This window comes from Silene latifolia, chromosome 1 (assembly GCF_048544455.1).
Source record: "Silene latifolia isolate original U9 population chromosome 1, ASM4854445v1, whole genome shotgun sequence".
In the NCBI taxonomy this organism is placed as follows: Eukaryota; Viridiplantae; Streptophyta; class Magnoliopsida; order Caryophyllales; family Caryophyllaceae; genus Silene; species Silene latifolia.
Window position 1 is genome coordinate 25620665 of NC_133526.1, and position 27440 is coordinate 25648104.

A 27440-nucleotide genomic window follows, 5' to 3' on the forward strand; every position below is an offset into this window, starting at 1 on the left:
AAACCCCGACCCGAAAATAACGCGAAAAATGTAACTCTAATTGAACAAATAAATGACTAATTTAAGAACACTTAATATAATTTACGTTAAAATAAATTATTAATTATCTAAATTAAACTAAAAATAGATAATAGTATTAAACGTATTTTTTTTTCTCTTAACCATTGACCCAAATATGAGTCTGGCCTGAAATAACCCGACCAACATACCCGAAATATACCCAAAACAACTCAACTCGACCCGACCTGAACTAACCCGGTAATATGACAACCCGAAATGACCCGAGCCGAATTGGTCCGACCCAAACCCGACTCAATTGACTCGTTTGTCAGGTCTAATTGTAAACTTCATCTGGTCATCTATTCTTATTTCTTTGGTTTTTGGTTTTTATGAGTTGGGAGACTTGGGTAAAGGGTATTTTTGTCAAATTTAGTTCTAGGAATAACAAATTAAATAATGCAATAGTTTTTCGGCCAATTTGTCACATTCCTTTGAGTTTTTTTACCAATTTGTCACAAGTGAAACTTTTTTTACCAATTTGGCAACTATCCTCCACTTTTGTTTTACCAATTTGGTTATTTGACCGGTATATGTAGAACAATTTACTGAGTTTAGTGGTATCTTGTGTGATTTTGAAAAAATAAGAATATATTGTTGAATCTGGAAAAAACATAGGGGTATATCGTAGAAAACCCCAGTATTTTTTTCGAAGTTATTATGATGTGATTAAGCTATCTCTAAAGGCCAAACTTGAATCCATGCTAATAACAAATAAACAAAAATTCTTTCTCAACAAAATTATGCAACCATACCAATACATACCATTGACTCTTTAGTAAGTAGCCAAGTAGACAACAATCTATTGTCACAAAGTTGACAAATCTTTGAGGTGCACTAAGAGTTGGAGTTCTTATTCCCAAAGTATACACTTGATAAAAGTCGGCACTCTCTCAAGCTTATGTGGGGTTAAGCTAAATTAGTGTGATCATCTTCGAAAACGACTCTTTGCAAAGACTCGATCATGTTTCATGCTTTTTTTTTGGCAGCAAGCCTTTGGCCTTGATATTGACTGCCCAATTTGATGTATTTTCCTGCCCAATTTGGACAAACGATGACATAGTTTTGACAAAATTGATGTTTATTTTTAAGTAGAAAAGTAAGGAGTCAAAAAATTAACATATGAGAAGAGGCAAATTTTCATTTGTGATCGACATTTTTCGTCGTAAGCTTGTTACCTCTCACAAGCTGTATAAGTGAGAGAGTAAGTGCTAGAGAGGATTGTGAATAGTCACAAGCTTGTGATGAGACTTGCTAAAAGAGAAGATTATACGTAATAAAACATAGAGTGTAAAATGAGATGAAATCCTGAAAATTTTCGATTTAGAGGGAAACTGGCTAATCTGCGTGGAAGTAATGCGATCACAAATACTATCTTACAACCAGTTGTATATTAGCATTGTACAACCGCCTCAAAGTTGTTGAGTTCTTTACACAAAGTTGTCGAGCTATTTTATAAGTTATTGAGCTAATTTAAAAAGTTATTGAGTTTAATAATTATTCCTCTTAAGCTCAATAACTTTGTATTGTAACTTGACAATTTTGTTAGTAAAGCTCGACAACTTTATAACAAAACTCGACAACATTGAAAAGGTTGTACATAAACTACATACAACCAGTTGTATAATCTACTAATTGTAATGCGATAGAATGAGTTAAAACTTATCAGATTAATGGAAACAGTTTTTGTATTTTGATATTAATTTCCCCAGCAAATACACACACAGAGAGTTGGTATTTAGACACTTACAAAGCACAATACTCTTTTATACACCTTACGAAACACGGTATCTTAACACATATACAAAGTCCAAACAACCTCTAGGCCCATAACTCAACACTCCCTCTCAAGTTGGAGCATAGAGATTAACAACGCTCAACTTGGATAATAAATGAAGGAACGCTGAGATTCTGAGAACCCAATGCTTTGGTCAACAAGTCAACAATCTGATCAAATGTATAAACATAAGCAAATATAATAAGGTCGGTCTGAACCCAATCACGAAATATATGACAATCAATTTCAATATGTTTAATTCACTCATGAAAAACATGATTATAATAAGTTAGGTGCAAAGGCGTTTGACTATCACAATGTAACACCATCGTTTTTGAGGAAGGTACCCGTAAAAAACTCAAAATGTCACGTAGCCATTTCACCTCACAAGTAGAAGCAGCCATAGCTCGGTACTCAACTTCAGTGCAAGAACGCGACACCGTTGGCCGTTTCTTGTTTTTCCAAAAACAAACTACCACCCAACATACATAGTATGCGGTTAAAGAACGACGAGTTAAGGGACAACTTGCCTAATCAACATTACAATATACCGACACATCGAGAGGGGATGTCAAGTGAAACAAAAGTACTTGGCCCGACCAAAATGCGACACTCGAGGTTGATGCATGAAGTGGGATAAAATATGAACACTATACACTAAGTCCGAACATGTGTTGGTCAAATATATCAAATGACCAATTAATCGATGATAGGGCTTTGCATCTTGAAAGAGATCATTTTTAGCCAAAGCCAAATGATGATTTTGCTCAATAGGTACAATATCAGGTTTACTTCTAAACAAGGCCCGTCTCAGTTAAAATATCAACGACATACTTACATTGTCAAACAAATATATCTGTACAGTTTCAGGTCACCTCAATCCCCAAGAAATACTTTAGACACAAATTCTCATTTTAGACGCTATCCGTTTAAAACTGTAAACGGATAGTGTCCCTCTCACAAAATGAGAGTGAATAATGCAAGTGGATGGGAAATGGATACACCCACTTACCCTCCCACTTGCATTTTGTAAGAGGGTCACTATCCGTCTACAGCTTTAAACGGATACGTCCGTCTACAATGAGACGGATTGCTCTTTAGAAGGCCGAGGTCTTTTATGTGAAAATGACTATAGTGCCTTGAGATCTACTATAGTCCAACTAAAATACGAGTATTTGTTTTGGGCTATATTCTTGTTGTGTCGGTCCAATACCATTAAATAGTACCTCGAGACCTACTGTAGTCCAAGTAAAATAGGCGTATTATCCATCCGGTTCAAGCCCACTATATTGGGCCAATACTTTACTCTTCAAGTCTTAACTCACCCGAGACCCGACCCGGTAAGACATTGATTTATCGCGGTGACAATCCCACTCATCCACAGTAACTTATTTCACCATTTTTTACCTTCTTCTTTTATAAATACCCAACCCACCCCTCTTCTTCTTCCCCCTGTACATCTCAGCGAAAGCTCTGAGATCCCGCGCTCTCATTAAAAAATAAAATAAAAATATTTTCGATATAGAAAAATGGCGAAAGCGAAGAAAACGCCGAAGAGTGAAGGTTCGAAACCCGACACGTCGTCTTCTGAAGCCATTGTTCTTCACCAGAAGCTTTGTCTTTCAATCGACATTGATAATCGCCGTATTTACGGGTTTGTGTTTTGTTCTTTCTCTTTTGAGCTTTAATTATTGATTTGATTAGGTTTTGATTGATTGTGTTGTTTAATTTGTGTTTTGTCAGCTGAATTGATTGAATTGAGTGTTTAATTCGTTTTTTTGTTGTGTGGTTTGAACATTTTGGTATACGGTATACCTAGTTTGGATTGTAGAGTTGAATTTATAGTTATTTCGTAGCGAATTTAGTGGAATATGTATGTTTGGAGTTAAGAAAATGAAGGAAGGTTATTGGTGCGAGTGCTGCTGAGTTAGCGTAATTTCTTAGCGAATTTAGTGAATTATAGGTTGGAGTTCTGGAATTGAGAGATGCATGTTAGTAGCTTGAGAGAACGGTAGCTGGTGCGCAACTGCGCGTGCTGCTGAGAATAATGATGTTTCCTAGACTCGCTAGCCTCTTGTTCCAAAGAGGCGTGGGTCAAATATGGCTGGTTATCATTGCTTAGCGTTTGGTGGTTTGTTTAGAGTCCACATGTAGCACTCCTGTGTAATGCGTCAATGATTAGAGGGAATTTATTGATTAATGAAGTAGACACAGTAGGTTTGGTTTTCTAATTATTAGGGTTTTGTTTTGAGCATAGAATGGAACATAGAGTGTAAAGGGGGTTAGGAATTGTCTGTGTGATCTATCGTCGTGATTAAGAGGGTTGTATCTGTTGCTAGTTATGCCTTGTTGTTCGTAACTATTGAACTATTGAAGTTAGGGTTTCTTAGATTATGTTTAGAATGAATAAAATGAAATTATGATTCTATGCTGCATGTATAGCAATGTCTTGTTGAGCTTATGATTACTGGATTAGCTATGTATACGCCCTTACCAATTTCCTCTTAACGATGCACCATACGTAGAGTAGTAGGGTACTCTGGTAACCCTAGTAGAGCTATGGAGAGCTTCTCTTATGGATTGTTTGGAGTGAAGGTAATTGTTATTAGGGTAATAGAGCCTAAATGAACTAGATAATGGAGTAAAGTTTTGGTGATGGAAGATAGAAATGAGGAATGCTCTGTTAATAATTACCCACATCCTCTCCTATGTAATGTATTACCCCCGTGCGGAGGTAATGATTCCTCCCTCACCTCCTCTTTCTACCCTCCACAACCACCCCTAACGATCAATCTCCTTCCATTTTTCCTTGTTTTAGACTCCATTACTCCAATAATAATTACCTCCATCCCATGCGAGTCTATCTTGGATTTGCGCCGAGGATTTCTCTTTTCTTGTTCTTGATAGGAAAATAAGATACTATTGAATCAGTTTAAGAGCAAAAATGGACAAGGTGTCTTCGTTTAGAGACGTTACAACGATGCCTGATTCCGTTGTATAACTATACACATAATTTCATGTACATTGAAAATATAATTTGGGCTGAACAAAAAAAATTATTTAGGGTGGTTGTTTTTACCTTATGCCAAAAGCTGCATCTCCTGCGTAGTTTGAATTACCTGATAAAAGCAAGCAAACGTAAAGCCTGTTACCATGTATATTAGGCTTGTATATTGCTCTGAGTTGTCTTTTGACACTTTTTTTTTTCAATTTTTTTTTTTTTTTTACTTCTTAGTTACACTGAGTTGGAGATTGCCGTCCCTGACAATGGCATCATTGGGTTGCATGCTGAAAATTTGGAGATTGAGAGAGTTTATGTGGACGGGGAGCCAGCAGATTTTGATGTTTTCCCGCATTATCAACCAGTTGACATTGAGAATAGGTGGTGTTCTGTGTCATCTGTTGATTCTGCTGCGGATGCTGCTGGGGTTACCTACATATCAGCTCTCGAAAGGGAGTTAGTCCCAAATCTTCTGATCCTTTGTCGTAATTTAATGGCTGCTGGGAATCAACAGCAGGGTCCAGCGCCTCAGGAAAATGGAGGGCAATCAAATGGCGAAGTCAAACAGGTTATTCTGTCATATGTCATGCTATACGTTGTTCTCTTAAGTTATAAATACATGCTGGTACTTGCTTTCTCAAGTAAGCAGTATTTTCTTTAGTTTTTGTTACCACTGAAACGGAATTGTGTGAAGCCGAAAAAAGTAAAAAAGAAATTGAGGACACTAAAAGCATTTACATTGAATTAAATTGAGTCCATACGGCGGCATTATGCGTTTCTGGTTTTTTGATAGTCTGGACCCATACATTGGTTTGATGGTCCTCAAAACTGGCTACTTGAATACAGTTAGCGATTTGGAATTCACAGTCAGCATTCTGGATGTAATATTGTTATTGGCTTGATTAATCTGTGCAAGTGTCTCAGTCAAAGTTCTGAGACTGTTTTAAAAAAAAAACGCTTGCGGCTTTAAGAGTATGTATTTTTTTGTAGATCATACTATCATCAGTCTAGGTTCTTTTGAAGCGTTGTGACTTGTGAGAACTCTTAGTTTTGTCCGTTTTCTCCTAATTTTCTCTGATGAAGCACTTTCTTATCTGATCGAAAATGATGCGTTGAAGTGTCATATCTTTAGTATTTTCTCACTGCTAACCTAGGTTGTGTTGGGACTTGGGAGTCTTGGGATGAAGAGTCATTTTAAGGCAGAATTTTCTTTTGTTTGGGTTGAGCCCATGGTTTTAAATATCGGCCGAGACGTATTGTATTGCCCGAGATGTATCGGTATCGGAGGCCGCCGATACGTGATATCCCGAGATGTATCGGGCAAATTGAAAACAAGAAGGTATCGGCCGAGACGACCAATGTATAACGCGTATCGGCCAACTCGGCCCGATACAGCCCTCGATGAACCCGATATGAACGAGTTATAACTTGTCCCGGCCAACTTTTTTAATGAAAAGCTCTTAGAAACTGTATAGCATTGGTCAAATTAATTATTCTAAGTAGAATTAATCTTAACTTTATATGAAATAGTCAATAGATGATGAAATATCTACAAAAGCTTGTAAAATAAATATCACCGCGGTAACAGCGATTCAGAGCGCGACGGCCGAGTTGGGGAAGATTTCGCGACTCCATTACTGTTACCGCGACCGCGATCGCGACCGATAATGCTATTTAAAACCCTGGTTGAGCTTGAGCCTTGAAGAGGTGACAGTATATCCATCCAAGAAGACAAATTTCTTGTTTTTGTTTTTTGGATTAGGCAATTGTTGAATTTTTGTTAGAGACAAAAGATCAGAATTTAGGGCATGTTTTACCTTGAAAAGTATTCTTCATTTGGCTGCATGTCCAACCGTCTGGTGTTTGTCCAGATATTAATCATATTGCTAACAAGAACATGTTAGTATATTAATCAGGGGTCGTTTTCTTTCTATTTTGGTATATAAAAATTTGAGACTCACTATTTTAAAGCAGCATCTCTTAGTTCCCAATTGGAAGAAGATGTTTTGTAATGTGGTGAACATTCTTGTGATGTCTCATGTAGGTTATTGTTGGGTGCAGAATGTAAAGTTGATTAGAATTGACTATTGGGTGGAGAAGGCAGAGGCTGGAGTGCACTTTGATGACAAAGTGTTGCATACTCATAGCCAGATACGGCGTGCTCACTGCTGGTTTCCTTGTATGGATGATAGTTTACAGCGTTGCTGGTATTATTGAATCTCCGTAGTTGTTCATTGATGATAAATTTTTATTTGATCATAGTAAACTAAAAAAAATTGTTGCGTTGTTTCCACAGCTTTGATTTAGAGTTTACTGTTCCACATAACTTTGTAGCTGTCAGCAATGGAACCTTACTTTATCAGGTGAGACAGAAACAATCATGTTCACACCTTTCATATTGTATTATTTTCCCTGTGATGCTGGATAAGATATTTGTTTTTGGTGTAACCATAACATCCTAATAATGGTGAAAGTGTAGTTACTTTCGCTGTATCAAAATAAATTTTGATTTCATGTCTGTCTTACCATGACTCCACGAGTGAACTTGTTTCACTTTTGACTAATTAATTACATTACAAACACAGTAGAATTTTGAGGCAAAAAAAAGGAACGGTTAGACTCTAATGAAAGCATAGATGTATAGAAACTTCCTTAGAGAGAAGAACATCTAATAGGATATATAACATTGATTTCAGCATGATTTAGTGTAAGATAAATATTAAAGATTTGCTAGATTTCCTACTCATAAGAAAGATGAGACGTACAAAATGGTTCTTTTGTGTTGGCCAAGAGAAGACAGAGTTGGGGAAGTTTCGTTGTAAAGGAAGTATGTACAGCTGTTTTAGCCTGTGTCAGGTTGCTGGTGAGAACTTAGTCAAATTCAATGATACATGTAGGCATATAAATTCTGTACCAATTCTTATCGTGCTTTTGTTTCGGTTAATGTAATGTAACTATGGAGGCATGATTCATTGTGCGTTACAGTCAAAACAAGGTAATTTTAGGCCGTGACATCAGATTGCAAAGAAGTTATAAAGGTTTTGAATGTTTTCATGACCACAGTTTAAGGCGGTATCGGTTGCATTTATGTCGTAACGACTGAGAGCTAACCGATTTGATATATAACTATATTTAATATTATATCAAGCCTAACCAAGTTTTATCTTGATCTTGATGTTTTCTTTTTACTCTTCGAGTCCTGTAATGGCTCTGTTGACAACTGTACTCTAATTGTGGTTACTGCCACAACAGAGTTTCTGGAAGGCATCTTTCTGTTTAGATGTGGCATAACATTCCTCTAAATTCTTACGTGTTCTGTTGGGAGAGGAATTAGTTTGCCCAACTTTGCATTGCAAACAGTTCTTATGGCAACTGTTATGTAGTTACAAACATAATGAGAGGCTAGGTACTTGACTTCAGATGGGTTTATTTGGGCTTTATTATTATTTTTTTTTTTTTTTTGCGCACAAAGCTTCATTCAACAATTAAAAATTTCCTAAGGAAAGCTTTACCTTTCAGGAGTCAAACGTTTCAGGAGTTATCCAATTCAGGAATGTTTCTCTTGGTCTTTCTCCATCCCTCATTTGTCCTTAGTTTTCAGCTCCGTATCCTTCTGCTATTTGGATTTCTTACTTGTACGGTCAAGAGTTTCCCCAATTCATATCTGCTAAGGTGGAATGTAACATGTCTTCAAGATTAATGTAGTGGGTTTCTCTTTTTCGGAATCTACTTGCACTCCCCTCTATTCAAGTATACACCGATACTCTTACACTTAATTTCTTCCTGGCCAACAAGCTGATCGGAAAGGTTTAGAAAGCCAGATTCCTTTGTAAGAAAAAAGCTACCTATTATATCGTCTGAGAGTTATGGCCGTGCAATGTGTATAAACTATGGCACGCCAGTCGTTGCTATTTGAAGTGTGATAGTTTTAAGATTAAGATCGTACTCATATTTAAATTGTTTTCAGTTTTATTGTTACTTGAAACATCACCCGAAAAAAAAAGCTTGCACAGTCCATGACAGTGCCCATAATCTCATGGTTGCATTGCTCGGTACTATTTATTGTGATTAAAGGAAAATCAAAACCAGATAGTGGGTTAATCCTTTGTTTAACTTTCTAATAGTCAATTCTCACAGATGTCATTCCGTTTGATTGTTATGTAATCTTAATCTACTGGTGTTCCACCTGTTGATTGAGTATACGTGACGCTTTTAATCTTGGTGTTTCCACGGTTTCTAATTGCCGTAATTTGCTAAAAAAAGAATCCACTTCAGGATGTTTAATTATCTTGGTTACTTGAATGCAGGTTTTAAGCAAGGATGATCCTCCACGCAAGACATTTGTATATAAATTGAATATTCCGGTCTCTGCGCGGTGGATATCTTTGGCAGTAGCGCCTTTTCAGATCCTTCCTGATTATCAAAATTGTCTTCTATCACATATGTGTTTGGCAGGAAGTCTACCAAAACTTCAGAACACTATGGAGTTTTTTCATAGCGCTTTTAGGTTAGTTAGTTTAATAAAGTATACGCTTTGAACACCTTCTAGTCAGCTATTGTTGGCGAGGGATTAAATTGCTCAACTATAAGTCTGATAATTTTTATCTGTTTTGTCTCTCTTCGGCGCAATGGTGACTGAAATAAAAAATCAGTATATTTTAACATGCCTTTTTTTCATCTTTGCTGGTACAGACACTATGAAACCTACCTTGAATCTCCATTTCCATTTGGGTCCTACAAGCAAGTTTTTATTGCTCCTGAGATGGTAATATCGTCTGTGACCCTTGGAGCTTCGATGGGAATCTTTAGTTCTCACATACTTTTTGATGAGAAGGTTATAGATCAGGTTAGAGAAATATTTGACATGGTTGCTTTTGTTTGTTTTTGCTAACATTTAATACATATTGATCTTTTGAATGCAGATTTGTTCTCTCTTTAATAAACAATTAGGCCTTTTTTTTAGCACTGCGTGCGTATCTTTGCTAGAGATTTTAATGATATACTGTTGGATTTGGAATGTTTTGTTTTGCTTTTCATCTTTTGGTTCCTATTTCAAACTATTGTCATATTTGTGCACATTGAGTGGAGGTATATGGGGTTGTGAGATTGATTAAACTCGACTTCGCCCTACCCAATTTTTTTTTATACTTGTGGCTTCTCAATAATACCTTCAGGTATCAACCTTGACCCAATGACTCTGGTATATGTGGTGGTGTACTTGGTTCGAATGAATCAATTGCATTTTTGATGAAGTTGCTTCTATGCATTAGCAGTTCCAATTCCAATTTTAGAGGTTATTGTATAGTTGAAGTCCAGTGCTCCGTTCTCATAGAAATTTAATCTCTTTTGATTTGAACACTGATGATACCTCGAGAGATAAACTCTCTCAGTCTCCCCGTGTCGTTTTGTATATGGGTGTCTGTCAACCCCTTGGTGTTTGATAATTGATATTTGAGATTACTTACAAAAAAATCACGGGGACTTTTGTGTCTTTTTACTGTTTGATATGAAATTTGGAATGTGAATCACTGTGCTTGGTAGTGGTCAATAAACTCTTCATCATTGGCTGTTGTGTCTTGTTGCGGCTTTATTTGTTGGACTTGAGATTAAGAAAGATGGTGGGAGTTTGGAGTATTAATAGCCGGAGGTGTCATTTGGTTGTTAATTCTTTACTAGTTTCCTAGTTGTGATGTTTTCCATTTGCTGCCAACTGGTGTTGTTAGGGTCTTGGGAAATGATCATTGGTGACTAGTGAGGGCAGACAGTAGGACAGCTATCAGCTACAGTTAGAGAAATTTTGAATTGCTTTTAGGAATACAAGACTAGTTTTTTAGGTTCTTGAAGTTTAAAATTTTGACCCCTTCATAGTAGCCACCTTTGAGAAATTTGTTATATTAAATGACAATCGTCATCATATGAGATGTGGGTCACATATTTTGTTCGGTTTTTATTTCTTGGTGAGAGATTTATCGCATTGTATTGGATTGTTGCCTAAATTCATCCATAAATTAGTAATGTAGTACTTCATCTATTTTTTTTGGAGTTATGTACCAAAAAAATCTAATTCTTTGGAATTGCAACATTTTTTCGTGTTCGGCCTATTCATGGAACTGCAACATTTTTACTTTGGTTATGTTTCTGTGGGTAAAATGATACTCCTCCCATTTCTATTGACTAGCCCCATAAGACTACTTTTTGCGAGGAGAAAATGGGTCCATAGGGCTAATTCAATAGAATGGAGGGAGTACTACTTTATTGAGTGAGACCCACCTCCCTCTCACAACCCTTAAAAGTCGTGCTAAAAGCAAATGTTGTAATTCCAAAGAATTGGAGGGAGTATAATTATTTTAGCAAAAGAAAATAATATAGCTTGTTCAGCCTTTTTTTTCCTCACGATTCTCCCTTGGTGAATTATAATTTACCATGCAGACTATAGTCACAAGGATTAAGCTGTTATATGCTCTTGCACGACAGTGGTTTGGGGTATTTATTACTCCTGAGACACCAAATGATGGTAGGTGGCTGTCATACAGTTCACAATCTCTTTGATATGCCTACAGGCTTTGGGCTTGAATTCTTTTATTTGTTGACAGAGTGGTTGGTTGAGGGCCTCGCTGGTTTCCTAACTGATACATTTGTAAAAGAATTCTTGGGGAACAATGAAGCACGCTACAGAAGATACAAGGTTTGGCTAGTTCAATTCTCTTATAAGGTTTTGTCTCTCAAAAGTGATGACATGAATATGTATCTGTGAATACAATGCACATCAAATGTGTTGGCATTTTCTTTATTTTGCTTTTTCTTCGCCTTTACTCATTTTCACCTACATCAGAATATTTTCATTTTGGACTTGCAGCACGGTTATGGAAAGTTTATATGCTGTATCCTATTTAGTTTTTACCTTTTGTTTCTTTTTCCTTCAAAAATTTTGGCCTCTAGTCGTCTGTCCACTTTCTAAATTCTAATTAATGAAGCTGCTTAAAATGATTGCTATGTTTTTCAGTTATCTATTATGCAATGCCTTGTTGTCTGAGAATAACCAGAATACATCTAGATAAACGTAGATATATTTGCATGGTTGCCAGGTACATCGTTTGAAGTCTAGTTTTTTCGTGCTATGCAGGCAAATTGTGCTGTTTGCAAGGCTGATGAAAGTGGTGCAACAACTCTGAGCCCTTCTAGTTCACCTAAAGTATTTTATGGTACCCAGTCTATTGGTCTTTATGGTAGAATACGTTCATGGAAGTCTGTAAGTGGAACTAATACTTTTTGCACTGATAAGTTTGGTGAATTGCTGAAGCTGCGGCCTAATTTTGCGACTCTACTTTGTGATCGCCTTTCTAGGTGGCAATTCTCCAGATGCTGGAAAAGCAGATGGGTCCAGATTTGTTCCGGGGGGTAAGGGATATGTTTCAGTATCTTCATTGTCGTTTTCTTTAAGCCTTGCTGCGTTATCTTGCAAATTTGCAATATAAATTCTGGCATAAGAGTTCTATCTCCTTTAGAATTGGGCACTTGTAAGGAAATTATTGATTATAAATCTTGCAATGTTTGTTTCTCATATATATATATATACCTTGACCTGATTGATACATGAAACTTCCTTTGTCCATTAATAAACATTCCGGGTTTTTATTCAGGTTGATCACTTATAAACCTTTTTCTTAGATTTTTTTTTTCATTGTGGATTAATTGATACACGATACTCACTCTTTTCCATTAATAATAAATTTTGTGGTTTTATTTGGCCTTGCCATTAATGAATTTTTTCACTAAAGATTTTTTTTTTTTTTTTTTTTTTTTTCTTTTTACATTAACTCCACATATTTGACCACCTTTCTTTTCCACCCGTATTCTTGTATCCTTAATTTTCATGCAAAGCAAACTAGGAAGTTTGTTGTTGGACAAAAGGAGTATCATTTACTTTTCTTATGGTGAAAGTAGAAATTATTAACGCAATGAAGAAGCAGTAGAGGGCAGGGATTCCTAATTGCAAGTTTTTACAAATAATTTCAACTCTAGCTCACAAATAATTTTTTCTTGATTAGTATATTGTTAGCAGGAAATTGACAGTCTCCTGTTCTTCATGATTAGTATGTTGTACTGTTTCAGTAACAATATTACTCAACTGGACTTGTAAAATTTTGACAGTTTGCATATTTTATGGTGAAAATGAAAACGATAGTCTGTAATTAGCATTTTCTGTAGCAGGTTATGTAGAACGACATATAAAAACAGGAGTTTTGGTGAAATAATGTCATTTAATTAAATCATTTTGGTTAATTGGAAAATGGTTATGCTAGTTAAATTTAAATAGTACTCCCTACTCTGTATTTCCACTTGTTGACTTGAATTGTTATTTGCTAAATGATGACTTTCTTATGTTTTTTAAAGTGCTTTTAATTACTTTGTGGGATTTCAGATTTTGCGTGCAATAGTTTCACGCGCTCAAGATAATGCCCAGTCATTGAGGACTCTAAGTACAAAGGAGGTACTTATTATGTCATGTGCCATCACATTTCTTTATTCTCTTGTTTCGTATTTGTTGTGAATTAATCTCTACATCGTCATAGTTTTCCAGTTTTCTATGTTGCATACATATGATTCTTGTGCGGCTTCTGCAGTTCCGACATTATGCTAATAAGCTTGGCAATCTTGAGCGCCCATTTTTGAAAGAGTTTTTTAATCGATGGGTTGAGGCTTGTGGGTGCCCTGTCCTAAGGTATAAATTCTTTATTTTGATGCTTTTGATCTTTATAAGTTTTGTGCTACTTCATGCCTCATGTTGCCGCTTGTTTTTTAACCACTGCAAACTTTTAATGGTTGAAGGATGGGATTTTCCTACAATAAACGTAAAAATATGGTTGAGTTGGCTGCCTTTCGGGAGTGCACTGCTGTTCCGAAAGTAGCGCTTGGTTTCAACAATAACCTTGATTCTGAAAATCACGGTGAGAATGGCTGGCCTGGCATGATGACCGTCAAGGTCCATGAGCTAGATGGGACACATGATCATCTTTTACCTATGGCTGGTGATGCATGTCAGCTCCTAGAAATAAAATGTCATTCAAGGCTTGCTACTAAACGCTTCCAGAAGCCTAAGAAGAGTTCCAAACCTGATGGCTCTGATGATAACGGTGATCCTGTAGTAGCTGTGGACGTGCGTTCTGGGTATTTTGCTATCTCACTCCCTTGGATTTGGTGCACTGATGCAGGATTAGTAATCATTACATCTGACGTTCTAAACATTTAACATCCTTTTTGCAGTACAGAATCTCCCTTGTTATGGGTTAGAGCTGATCCGGAGATGGAATATCTTGCTGAAATTCATCTAAGCCAGCCTCTACATATGTGGGTATGAAAGCATTTCACTTTTTATTGATATACCTGAAAATTCTTTCAGGCTAGTGGTCATGGGTTATACTGTACTTGTTCTCTAATCTTGCTCCAATGGAAGTCACTTTGGGCAAGTTATCATTTGAAGCTTCATTAACATAAGCGATCACAAGTGGAAAGTCTAGAACTGCCAGAAAAAAAAAATAATGGACATAACATGTTAAGCCTTTACAAAAGCACTCCTAAATTCATGGATCACACTCACAGTCTACAGAATTTTTGAACAATTGAAACTGTCGGAAGATAGTGTGGCTTAAATTAATCCGCTTCATCGTATTATTCTACCTCTGGATTTGGCGTATAAAGAATTAAAGATGTTACTCTCTAGGAATACTGACTCTATTTGAAAGTTTCAGAATTTGTTTTACACCCGATATGAACATCACAATTCACTTTTAACAGAGTCTAATATGAATTTGCTCTTAGTAGAGTATCCGATATTCTGGGAATAGTCCAACACCACAAGTTAATTGATTATAACATTAGCATGCTTGATTTTATAAAGGATTAAAATGCAAAGATAACATGGGGTATGTGTAAAAACAGCTTAGATAAATAAAGATTGGATGTGCCTTTCTTGCAAAAAAAAAAAAAAGCTTAGATAAATATAAAATTATAACATTATACTTATTACCAACACTTAAATCAAAATAACGAATACAGGGGCATATTGGTGTTGGGATGCAGTCTCGGTGATCAAGGGAAAAATGTAGGTGCTAAGATTGGAAGATGAAATATTGTCAGATATTTTTTCCAATAGAGCAAGGAAAATGGTCAAACTACATGGATATATTGAGAGGGGAGATGAGCAATGGCAGTGTTGACGTGCATAAACTAATGGGCAAGGACTGAGGTGTTTGGCGTTGAAGTTTGTAACTTTTGACCGGTTTTTTTTCTTAGATGGGAAGTGTGAAAAGCGTGATAGAAAAAGAATGTGCGTGGGTATAGTAGTCTCAAGAATGCATCACCTAAAGCATCTTCTAATAAAAAAACGAAGCACAAGGCTGATACAATTTCTATTGTTTAATACACCCAGCCTTACCCACTACCCTTGTTTTAGCAACACCAATAGCCTGTTATTTCCTGATGACCCTAAATAAAAATTGAGCTGAGAATTGCTCGAATAACAGATACTCCATTCTTCACAACAAAGAAAAGCGTGACCAGTTTTCGGGTGCTTTATTCCATCTTTAAGTACTGTTTATGATATTATATTTTTCTTCCATTCTGGAGTAAACTGCTGTTGAAGTATGAGACTTTTAGTGTATTCTAGAAGTTTCCGGAATATTCTAGACTTATCCGGAATGTCCTGGAATAATGTAGAAACAACTAGAAAAGTCTAGAAGAGTCTAGAAGGATCTTGAAGAGTCATGTATGTTCTAGATTTATGTAGAACAACCTAGAACCTTCTAGACGTGTGTATAAGTGGTAAGGAACTCTAGAGAGTTCCGTGTCTAGGCCACTCTAGAATGGCCTATTCTAGAGTGTTCTTAGGATGTAGGAGAAGGAGGAGGAGCTCTATAAAAAGAGGACCTCTCCTCCCATTTCAATGAACCCAAGTGAACCAAGTGTATCCTGAATTCACAACAAATCAATACAAAAAACTAATTCCTTCAAACTAAACTCTAACTAATCAATCTCCAACTAATCAACCAAACTAACAACTAATCTCCACTCTACTTCCTATACTCCCCCATACACCTACAAGTGGTATCAAGAGCTCTAAAGATCTTAGGGCAACAAAATAAAACTATGGCTTCCGCATCAAACACTCTATTACCCGCTCCTCTAGATTTTCTAGATTTATTTAGAGGAGAAAATTATGACCATTGGTGCATTAAAATGAAGCTCTTCTTAAGAGCAAATGCACTATGGGAGATAGTGGAAAATGGTCCCCAAAAACAACAAGAAGGTGTTCCAACCACCGAAGCCACCTTAAAGAAAATAAAAGAGGATGAAATAAATGACGCCAAAGCCCTGTGTTTCATCTTTGATACCGTTTCGGAGATCATTTTTCCAAAAATAATGTGGGCTTCTACCGCAAAAGAAGCATGGGATTTACTCCAAAAAGAATTCTATGGTGATGAAAGGATAAGGGCATTACGTCTTATTGCCTTAAGAAAACATTTCGAAAATTTGAAAATGGGGGAGAATGAAGACATAAAAACCTACACTTGGAGAGTAATGGAGACAATTAACCAAATGAAAATATATGGTGAAGAAGTCGCCGATACGAGGATTGTGCAGAAAATTCTCGTAACATTGACAAAAAAATTCGACATGATTGTCAATGCTATTAAGGAATCAAGGGATGTATCAAAGCTCACTCTAACGGAGCTAATTGGATCCTTACACACCCATGATCAGAAATTCAAGATTCGAGAATCTTCTTCCGAGGATACATCTTCTTCCTATGATGATCAGAAATTGATGAAGACTCGAGAATCTTCTTACGAAGATGCAATCTGGAATTGGGAAGAAAAGAGGGTAGAAAGAAATGTGACCCTAATCCCTGATCATCCAGAACATTTAGACGGCGATGTTGGCACAACCAACAACAATGATCCTCCTACACCTCCATCAACTCCTAATACACTTTCTCTATCCTCAAATGACAATTCAGAGAATGCTACGGGAGCACAAGGTAAGAAAAATCTATCTGAAATTTATGTAGAATGTCCCTCCATTCAAGATACAGAAGAGTGCGAAAGATGCTACTTCACTTTTGAGGAGCCAAAAGACTTTGATGAGGCTTTCAAACACAAGGAGTGGCAAGAACCTATGGAGAAGGAGATAAATATGATAAAGGAGTTGGTTGACAAGCCAAGAGATCGAAAGGTAATTGGTGTAAAATGGGTTTATGAAACCAAGTTAAAATGCGACGGTTCTATCAACAAATATAGGGCAAGATTGATAGTTAAAATATACTCCCAACAAGATGGAATAAACTACGGAGATACATTTGCTCCGGTTGTTTATCATGCTACTAACTCCAGGAGGAGACGTACATCGAGCAACCTCCGAGTTTGGCGATACAAAAGAAAAAAGAAAAAGAAGAGGAACGTTCAAGGCGAGTGTTACACCAAAAGTCTCAAGGAGGAGTGTTGAAGTATGAGACTTTTAGTGTATTCTAGAAGTTTCCGGAATATTCTAGACTTATCCGGAATGTCCTGGAATAATGTAGAAACAACTAGAAAAGTCTAGAAGAGTCTAGAAGGATCTTGAAGAGTCATGTATGTTCTAGATTTATGTAGAACAACCTAGAACCTTCTAGACGTGTGTATAAGTGGTAAGGAACTCTAGAGAGTTCCGTGTCTAGGCCACTCTAGAATGGCCTATTCTAGAGTGTTCTTAGGATGTAGGAGAAGGAGGAGGAGCTCTATAAAAAGAGGACCTCTCCTCCCATTTCAATGAACCCAAGTGAACCAAGTGTATCCTGAATTCACAACAAATCAATACAAAAAACTAATTCCTTCAAACTAAACTCTAACTAATCAATCTCCAACTAATCAACCAAACTAACAACTAATCTCCACTCTACTTCCTATACTCCCCCATACACCTACAACTGCAATGCTCAATGATTATGCTGACCCTTCTCCCTAACAAGGGTTAATTTATGTATATATTGTGTTCAGATTCTTCAGGTAGTTATCTTTGACTGTATAATCCATTGTTAAGGTGTTTTGTAACTTTTTTTGCTATTATTTTTTCTACTATTTCAGATTAATCAATTAGAGAAGGACAGAGATGTTGTTGCTCAAGCAGAAGCAATTATAACACTAGAGGAGTTTCCAAATATTCCTTTTCCTATAATTAATTCTCTATCAAATTTTGTTGCTGACTCTAAGGTTAGTAGAAATTTGCTGTTTTCTTAGGATTTATCCCGTAATGTTCTTGGCATTTTAAAAATATTGTACGTTTTCTTATGTTTAGGCCTTTTGGAGAGTAAGAATAGAGGCAGCGTTTGCATTGGCGAAGATTGCATCAGAGGTTTGATGAAGCTTTATCCTTTCTACTAAATAAGGGGTGTCACAGTGACATTTCAATGTTAGTTTATACATTCATGTGTAGGTTTTTTTATTGTCCATTCGAATTTGCATGCCCTCGTTATATGCGGTTTAGAATTTAGATGTCATCGTGAAGGTAGCAAACAACGTGCTCTAGGGAAGAAAATGTGGTGAAAGTTGTTGATATGTTAGCATGAGTAATGTGGCTGGTTTGGGTGGTATGCAAACAGAAAATTGTATACAAATTTGTTCATTTTGCTTTGTTTCTAACAAGAATTTTTTTTGTGAGACCTTCATACTTCCGTTTCAATTTTGTTGAAATGTCTAAAACAGAGTCTGTATATTGGCAAGCCTCATTTTATATGTACTCGTATCTTTTATTTGATAATTTTAACTTTGTGTTTTCTTGCAAACATGACTGAGAGAGAAAAACATAACTGCTGTTTACGTGAATTTCAATTCTGCCTTTTTAGATTAATGCATACTAGGAATCAAGCGCTCCAATTTTTCATCTCTTTGTAGATTAAGATTACTCATGATATCCTGATAGCTAAGTCTCCCCTGTCTTCTTGTTTACATGGGCTTCATACCCTTTGGTGTCGATGTGTACATGGGTGTCATCCTCTTTGTGTCGAGTTACATAGATAACATGAAAAAAAAAAATCTGAAACCCTTTTAGGATGTAGCTTCTCACTTAAACTAGGAATTGATTTTGACATTAACTTACTTAAAAAGATGTATTGTAGATCTTGCATCTGTTTGTCAGAGAGAGAAAGAAAGACCTGAGTCATAAGAAGCTTAAAAAGATAGAATTATAGAACTGGAGCCTGGAGCCTGGAGGGATAATGAAAGTCAGTGCCTTTGAATTAAGAATTTCATTGTACTTTTGTGTTAGCTGACCCCATTGAATTTTCACTGATTTGGAGTGCTTTTATATGTACGACTTCTAATAGATGAAACGTAGAATATAAATGTCTGCAAATCTGTTAGATTGTAATACCGTTTTGATAGTCTGAGTCTGTGAAAATAAGATGATCAAGTTGTGATGGTGTGTTGTTCATTCCAGCATTGCTGATTCTGTTTTTTTTTTTTTTTTTTGTTGGTTGTATTTGCTCATTTTTTATCTGTATGCTTAGCTACACCAACAGTTCTGACTTGCCGATTAAACCATATTACCACCACATTCGCCAAGAGATTATTTCTAATGGTTGATTTATTTGGCGACAGGACAGTGATTGGGCAGGTATGCTTAATCTTATCAAATACTACAAGTCAAAAAGATTTGATCCTTCCATAGGCCTGCCCAAGTGAGCTTTCTATGTCAACTGTTCACCTCCTTAGTTTGTTTTACTACCTTATTTGTTGTATCATAAAAATCCTATTAATTCTATTTTTGTATTTTCAACTGTTACACAGGCCTAATAACTTCCATGATTTGGCCGAGTACTTTGTTCTTGAGGTAATGCTATGAGGTAGGATTTGTATCAAAACAAATTAACCTATGTTATTCTAAATAACTGATCACTTAGGGCGACTTTTATCTAATTTTAACTCTACTTATTTAGTCGTGTCCTTGAAGGCCTTCTATTCCTGCATACGTTTTGACATTGTGGCGTAGTAGCATGCATGGACGCCATGTTGTCACTTGTGAAAATGTGTGGGAGCAGTAGTATATTGATGGAATTTGTAACCTATGATGCAGTATTTGTAGTAGAACCAATTAAGAATTGACCAATGATATTTTAAATACCTTTGAACAACTATTTCTTGGTTATTCATTCTACCTATGTGAGTCTTTTTTTTTTTTCCTGTAGGCCTTCCGTTCCTGAGTGCCTTTTGTCCTTGTGACTTAGTTAGCTTGCTTGCACATGCATGTTGTCACTTTTAAAATTTATAGGGGAAGGAATATGACAATTTGACAAGTGAATCAGGTGAATAATATCAGTGTAGACATGTTCTCCTTGTCTCTAACGTGAACATACTTCACTTTCTTAATGTAAGCATTGAGGGAGTATTTTGTTCGTCTGGGAGTTGGTGACTGTTGCAGACGTGTCGGACTGCGGTCCTTGTGTAGGACATGACCTGCCTAGTGTCATTGGCTCATTGCTCACAACTTTCTCTAGAACACAATTACATTCACTTTGGAATGTGTTTTAGTGGAATTATTGTTCTCTCTTCTTTACACACGTGCTTTCTTGTTGGTCTTGGTAGCGGAGTGTTTATATAGTACAGTATTCTGGTAGTGTCCGTTCGAGTCTGTAGACAACTTATTGTTAGTAAAATGCTCAAGACAAGAATGCTGGCTAGTGGCTACTCAAATGGTGCTACTATTGGTGGAGCAAGTTTTACACATCCTTAGTCCTTACAACCATTGCATATATATAAAAAAATATTATTGGTTGATTACTGGCATTGTATACTCAGCATACTATACACTGCATGTCTTTGCTATCCTCTTTTTTTAGATTGTGGTCTCTTTCTATTTTATGGACCTAGTTTTCCTGCTTGAAGTTTGTTGTCCTAAAGCAAATCTGCTACTAGTTTGAGGGTTTCATGGATGGTAGTAGATTGAAATACTTTCTATAATGACACACACACCCACCCACCCACCCACACACACACACACACATACTTGCAAGTTGCTTTTGTGTTTACAATGGTACATGTATGTACGTAACACTACCAGTTGCGCAATGCCACACTAACGTTAATGGAGTTTTTCTTTACTATTATAGGCGATTCCACATGCTGTGGCTACAGTGAGAACTGTTGACAACAAAAGCCCAAAAGAAGCCGTGGAGTTTGTCTTGCAAGTTTTAAAGGTAGTTCTCTTCACTGCAATTTATATAATATTACCTCCTTTGTCGCATGTTCGTTACGTTTGGTATTGGATCAGTTTATGTGCAAGTGGTGTTTGATCATTATTATTACCTATGTATCAACCACCATGCTTCCACTATCAGCCAACCTCCACGACATAACAAACCACTAAAAACCACCATAAAATACCCCTCCCCATCACCTGCCAGATGTTTCATGCAGGTGCGTTCGATCCAGGGTTTTCGATGGTGGGGAAGAGGGATTCAGGGGTGAGAAGTAGGAAGGATTTTCTAGGTCAAAGGCGGTATTCTATGCTCGGTGTTGTTTTTCGGCAATTGAGGGATAAAAACATCTACAATTTTTATCAGTCTTATCACCCATTGTCTGGACTTTGGACTGGAAGTTATAAACTTATAATGCATGGTGGACATTTACTTTTAACCATTTTCATTCTGCTGTCAAATATTCTGTAGCATGCAGTGCTACGTTGCCGGAAAGGATTTTGTTGACATTTTCATACTGTTCAGTTTCTACAATGTAATATCATTTAGTTTATCTTTTTTCTTACATTAAGCACTTGTCATTGCTGCAAGTGCAATGACTATATGTTTTCTCTACAACGCCTCACAAGTGACTTATTAGTTTTAGGATATAAGAACTGGAATTTATGTGTATGGATTCCACCCATCTTAGAAACAAGGCCTTCCTTGTTTGGGCTTAAGTATTTCATTATATGGCCTCACTAAGGGACTTCGTCTTATTGGGTTGTAATTCCAGGAGGCAGGACTTTTTTATTAAAAATACCCACAATATTTAATAGGAGTATTCTCATATCATATTCTTCTTTTCATCTGAATTATTATCATATGCCGTTTCTGCAGTATAATGACAACAGTGGAAATCCTTACTCTGATGTATTCTGGTTGGCTGCTTTGGTTGAAGCTGTTGGGGAGCTTGAGTTTGGACAGCAGGTTTTTGACTCCCTGTCCCTTTTCATCTGTGTTGGTGTTTCATATAGGTGCTGGTGTGTGATAACCTAAATTTGATTACATTATAATGGTGAACTTTAAGTCATGCTTTTTGTCAGGAGAGAGTTTCTCGGACCCTTGAGAAAAGTCCTTCAAAATTTTGTCAGAGTTTTTTACTAGCTGTGTTTTTCAAACTCCACAGTCCACCCTGTCCGGATGGATAATTGATCCCTTTTTTTCTTACCTATTCTCTTTTAGATCAACTTCTGTTGCATGAAAGCATGAAATAGTGACAATTATATTAGCAAGTATCTATTTTTTGTGTTGTTGTAATGCTGTGTGACTTCAACCCTTATTGTTAATGATCCAGGGCATTAGTTTCTTGTCATCATTTCTCAAGAGGATTGATCGGCTTCTGCAATTTGATAGGTGCCAACTCTTTCACCTCTTGTTCAGTACCACATTATATGGTTCCATAATTGTTTTTTAACTTCTTACCTCTGTAATTGTACTCATTAGGCTGATGCCAAGCTATAATGGTATTCTCACAGTCAGATGCATTAGAACCTTAACACAGATAGCCCTGAAGCTTTCAGAATTCATTACTGTCGTAAGAAATTTTTAACTACATCGTTTATTGCTAACAGGTTATTTGTGTTTCTTTCTGAGCTTAACCGCTATTGTGAACTTATTGCAGGATCGTCTTTTAGAACTTATCAAACCATTTCAAGACGCTAGTCTATTATGGCAAGTCAGAATAGAGGCTAGCAGAGCTCTTCTCGATATTGAGTACCACTGCAATGGCATAGATGCAGCATTGCTTTTGTTCATGAAATATCTGGAAGAAGAACCAACCTTACGAGGTCATACACAATTTTGCTGAAGTATTAACGAGACTTTCTAGCAGTAGTTTTAGAGAATACCTTATAACATGTTAATTTTGCAGGGAACCCGTAAAGTAGTCTCTTTTCTAGATTTTATTGCGGAAACCCAAAGTTCTCTGCTAAAAGTAGCTGAATGTATTTTATAATGACGTTTTTGGCTGCAAATGACTTTTTAAATGTTGTCTAAGAAATTACTCCAGAACACTAAAAAGTTTTCTCTACCTCAAGTTAGCTGTTGATTATAATCAAGAGGATAGATTATTAGGTAATGACTAATTGGAACTGAGTAACTTAGGCACGATAATTTTACCCTATAACTAACAGCTAGTGCTACTGATGAGGTAGCTTTGGAAGAGTTTTCGAAAAAAAGACTCTGAGAAATAACAGAAGACTAATGAGAAATTAAGCAGACTTAACATGTGGAGAGCTCCACTGACTAACTGATTAGGAGGGAGAAGAAAGTGTAGGTAAAGTAATAGAAGGGTAAAATAATTTATTGAAAAGATGGACAGGTTGTGGTTTGAAATGATGGGTTTTGGGATTAGTAGTTAGAAAAATAAAATTTGGAGAGATTTAGCTGCCAAGGTGTTTTTCTTTTCTTTTTCTCCCCCTTTCAAACTCGGGAAAAAGACAGCCAGTCTATTGAATGTAAGGTTCAATTGGTTATGTAATTAGTGAAGAATCATTTAGGTGTAGAGCTTATCCAATCAACTTGGTTTTTTATTCTGGCATTCACGTGTTTTCATATATAATACTTAAGTTTTTCTGTGATGGTTGCATTTTGGTCCACGCTTGGAGTGTGTTATAATCCGATATGGTAACTGCCTTGGAGAAGGTAGACTAATGGCTTCCTCTGCATCAACACTGATAGTTGTAAAATTTACATTTGTTGGTCCTTTGGTGAACCATTCATTGGGGGAGCTAGTTTCATCTGTGGCAGGGAGAAATTGGTGCTCTAAGTGTGTCATGGTTAATAGGGGTGTGTGAAAACTGAGAGTGGTAGCATGTGCTTCTTCATGCATTTTGATATTCTCATGTGCGTGACTAAGATCTCCATGCTTATTGCTGTGGTTTATTATTCAAGCCAAACTAATGGAATTATCTTACTGCTTACAAACTGTGGTTTTTGCTTGACAGGTCAGGCAAAACTTGGTATTCATATGATACGGCTGAGCCAAATTACTGCTGTTTCTCGCTCAAATGATGATGTGAAGAGCCAAACTCTAGTGACCTTGCTTCGTTTACTTGAAAGTCGCATAGCCTTCCACAATGTCTTTCTTCGTCATCACTTATTCTGCATTTTGCAAGTCCTTGCTGGAAGGCAAGTGTTTTGGTTATTTTGCCTGCATTCCACAATGTCTTTTCTCAGCATCACTTTTTCTGTATTTTGCAACGTAACTTCTCTTACATTATGCTATACTTGAAGTGCCGAAGGAGAGAGGCATTAACAAATTCATGCTATACATGAAATTTTCATATCTGCTGCCTTTTGGGTTTGTTAGAATTTTTTTAAATGTTTTTTTTAACTTGCTCATGTGTATTTTGTATTTGTTGATGCCTTCGTATCAGTGGTTAGCAGTTCTAAATAGTTGTGCTATTGGACATGCTAAACTTTAGGGGGAAAATTTTTTTGGTGCTACGGAATCTCTGGGTTTATACTCCATCCTTTTAATGGTCACCTATGTGTTTTTTGTTTGTTCTAAATTTCCATGGTGTTTTTTTCATTAGTATTTGAAAAAGGTACAAGTGAATCGAAAATTTAGAATTATTGCAACAACATTAACCGGTTAAGGTGTTGCTTTGTGACCGTGAGGTCATGGGTTCAAGTCCTTGGAGCGGCCTCTTGCCAAAATGGCAAGGGAAGGCTTGCCCCAATTACACCCTTGTGGTGGGACCCTCGACTAGCGGGGACGCCATCGTGCACCGGGCTGCCCTTTATTGCAACAACATTAACCCAATGCCTCAAGGGATCCCGCAAAAATTTACAAGTATTAATTTTATATTCCAACCAATTGTCTACATTTTTCAAAATTCCCCTCTTATATCTTAGCAGATGTAAACATTGTTTGGAATGGAGGTAGTAGTTGGTAGAAATAGATACGATTATCTATTTATCCCCTACAGATTATTTAAGTTGAAATTTTTCTATCTTGTTTCACCCTATGTTACTCGAACTCAGCTGCAAATGTCAGACAAGATATGGTATCGAAGTGTCGGGTACAGCTATTTTGTGCGGAGTCGTCATAAAAAAAAATTCTAAAATAAAGTATCCAAGGATCATGTATGTATGTCCAACCAAAGTAAAGAAGTGTCATAGTAAGATAGGTTTCACCTGAATTCTACGTCTTATACGGAGTATATCCTTTTCTCTGTTTTATCTCATATTTTATCTTCATATCCCTGATCTTCTCCCCTTTCCCTACCTATTCTCATTCCAGTTATTTTCTTCAACGGTTTCATGTCAAGTGGCCCCCAAATTCTTTCTGGTTGAAGGTTTTGTTGTCTTTTTTTGGGGAGGGGGAGGGGGAGTTGAATAGTGAACTGGCTGGTCGTCACAAAGCATTGACTTACTTACATGCTACTTTTTCAAATTTATTTCAGGCGGCCAACCCTTTATGATATTCCCAGAGATCAAATACGTCAAACAGGCTATGCAGACATTTGTAGCCAGCAAAGGAATAATTTCCTTGCTTTTATCAATCAAATGAAGCCCATGGATCCTTCTGCTGAGTATCACAGCCCTTTTGATCAGGAGCCGTTTAAAATGACTGATCCTATGGGCGAATTTCGGGAGCCAAACATGCAAGTCGAGGAACCTTTGAAATATGTGGATACTATCACCAATAGTCAGTCGCCCAAAATACCGGTTCAGAATGATGTTAATGCCTTTGGCCAGGTGCAGGACGTAGTAGCTCACGAAGCTCCAAAAGATGTAGATGTAGATGTAGAAATAGATGTTGATGTTGATGTAGATACTATTTCCCCTAGTCAGAACCATAAAATTCTAGTTCTGGCTGATGCTATTGCAAAAAGTCAAGAGCTCAACATGCAAGCTCCGGAAGCTACCCAGGATGTTGATACTCATTCCAGTAGTCAGATACATAATATGCCAGCTCAGCCTGATGCTATTGCCAATAATAATGAGCACAACATGCAAGTTCCAGAAGCTTCCAAAGATGTCACTCCGATCTCCGACTGTCAGATATTGCCAGCTCAGACTGATGTTATCGCCACTTGTCAGGGGCAGAACGTTCCAGGTCAGGAAGCTACCAGAGATGAAGATACTATTTCTACCACACGGATGGAAAAAATGCCAGTTCAGGTGACAATTAACCATGTAGATGCTGTTTCCAATAACCAGGTGGATAAGTTGCCGGTTCAGGAAACTCTGAAAGAGGCAGATAGTATATCGACTAGCCGGGAAAGGCGAGTGCCTGTTGTCAAAATTAGGGTCAAGCCAATAGCAACATCTAACAATGTTGAAAGAGCTAGCAACTCAAACCTCGAAAGATCTCAAGTTGGTTATAAGCAAGTCAATCCTGCTGCAAGCAGCTCGGTTTCTGTTGATGCACCTGATAGAAATTTTACAGAGGCTGTTTGTATAAGCAACCATGTCACTGAAGAAGTAAACTCATGCCAGGGTCGTGGGTCCCACATGACAGCCAGTATCGGGAGTGCCAAGGTGGCAAGAGGAGGTGACGACGTTGGAAGAGACCTCCAGTGCACTGCTGATTCTAGCACCATTCACCCGACTGGTGATCATTCATCACTTAATTTTGGTAGAGAAGAAGGGATTGCGAATCTTGAGGTGCAGAAACCGGACTTGCTTCATGCGGCTTCAGTAGTGGGAGAGGATGTTGATAGGGGTTCATTGAGCACTGCTAACCCAGAAATGGGTGGGAAACGCAAAGACAAAAAGGATAAAAAACGAAAGAGGGATGATCCCGAGTACTTGGAGAGGAAGCGTTTGAAGAAAGAGAAGAAGCAAAAGAAGAAAGAAATGGCGAAATCTTTCAACGTGGAAAGACAGGCTGTTCCAGGGGAAGCACCGGTGAGACTAACCGATGATGGGAAAAAGAGGACTGATGACGAGGTGAAGTTGAGCCGGCCTCTGGGAAAGAGAGAGGAATCTTCAAGGACAATCGATGATGTCAGGCTGAGACCTCCAGATCGGGGGATGCCATTGGATTCAACATTGCGAATGGATGGGCTCAGAAACAAAGAAACCGGTGTAGGCTTGATGCCTAATAACGACAATGGACCACGGTTAGTGTTAAAAAGAGCGGAGAACAAACCCAAGGCCACTGAAGGCGGTTCAGGAACCAAACTAAGAATTAAGATAAAGAATCGAACGCTTGATAGATCTTGAGTGTCATTTTAGGTTTTATTCCGTGTTTGATTCTCTGGCAATTACCGGTATAGCATGATTTGAGATGTAAGGATAGTGATTACTGGATCCTCTTCCACATTGATCGTGGTAATTGTCCGTGTAAATAATCCTTTTGTAATAGTAGAAGTTTTGCAACTTAA

General features: G+C 37.2%; 1 protein-coding gene across 2 annotated transcripts; it reads left to right on the plus strand.

Annotated features, from left to right (window-relative positions):
- Window positions 1-3216: 3216 nt before the first annotated feature.
- Window positions 3217-27436, plus strand: LOC141601739 (transcription initiation factor TFIID subunit 2). Of its 2 annotated transcripts, none has more exons than XM_074422042.1 (25): window positions 3217-3488; window positions 5070-5403; window positions 6897-7042; window positions 7132-7198; window positions 9143-9342; window positions 9528-9681; window positions 11265-11349; window positions 11429-11520; window positions 11959-12084; window positions 12180-12233; window positions 13258-13326; window positions 13460-13557; window positions 13665-14003; window positions 14100-14187; window positions 17954-18079; window positions 18165-18221; window positions 19466-19545; window positions 19655-19697; window positions 20974-21060; window positions 21940-22029; window positions 22397-22455; window positions 22546-22636; window positions 22724-22889; window positions 24048-24231; window positions 25512-27436. In XM_074422042.1, exons 1-25 carry the CDS (start codon window positions 3364-3366, stop codon window positions 27277-27279), a joined length of 4728 nt encoding a protein of 1575 aa, XP_074278143.1. In that variant the 5' UTR covers window positions 3217-3363; the 3' UTR covers window positions 27280-27436. The 2 variants fall into 2 exon arrangements, with proteins under 2 accessions (XP_074278143.1, XP_074278148.1); XM_074422047.1 differs by having other exon boundaries at window positions 3287-3488; window positions 6880-7042.
- Window positions 27437-27440: the final 4 nt, after the last annotated feature.

What these genes read in the sequence shown, in the direction of transcription:
- LOC141601739 (XM_074422042.1), top strand. Translation starts at nt 3,364, where the DNA reads ATGGCGAAAGCGAAGAAAACGCCGAAGAGTGAAGGTTCGAAACCCGAC. An exon ending in CAAATGGCGAAGTCAAACAG is followed by an intron (nt 5,404 to 6,896) that starts GTTATTCTGTCA and finishes TGTTGGGTGCAG; the next exon opens with AATGTAAAGTTGATTAGAAT. An exon ending in TTGCAAGTCCTTGCTGGAAG is followed by an intron (nt 24,232 to 25,511) that starts GCAAGTGTTTTG and finishes AATTTATTTCAG; the next exon opens with GCGGCCAACCCTTTATGATA.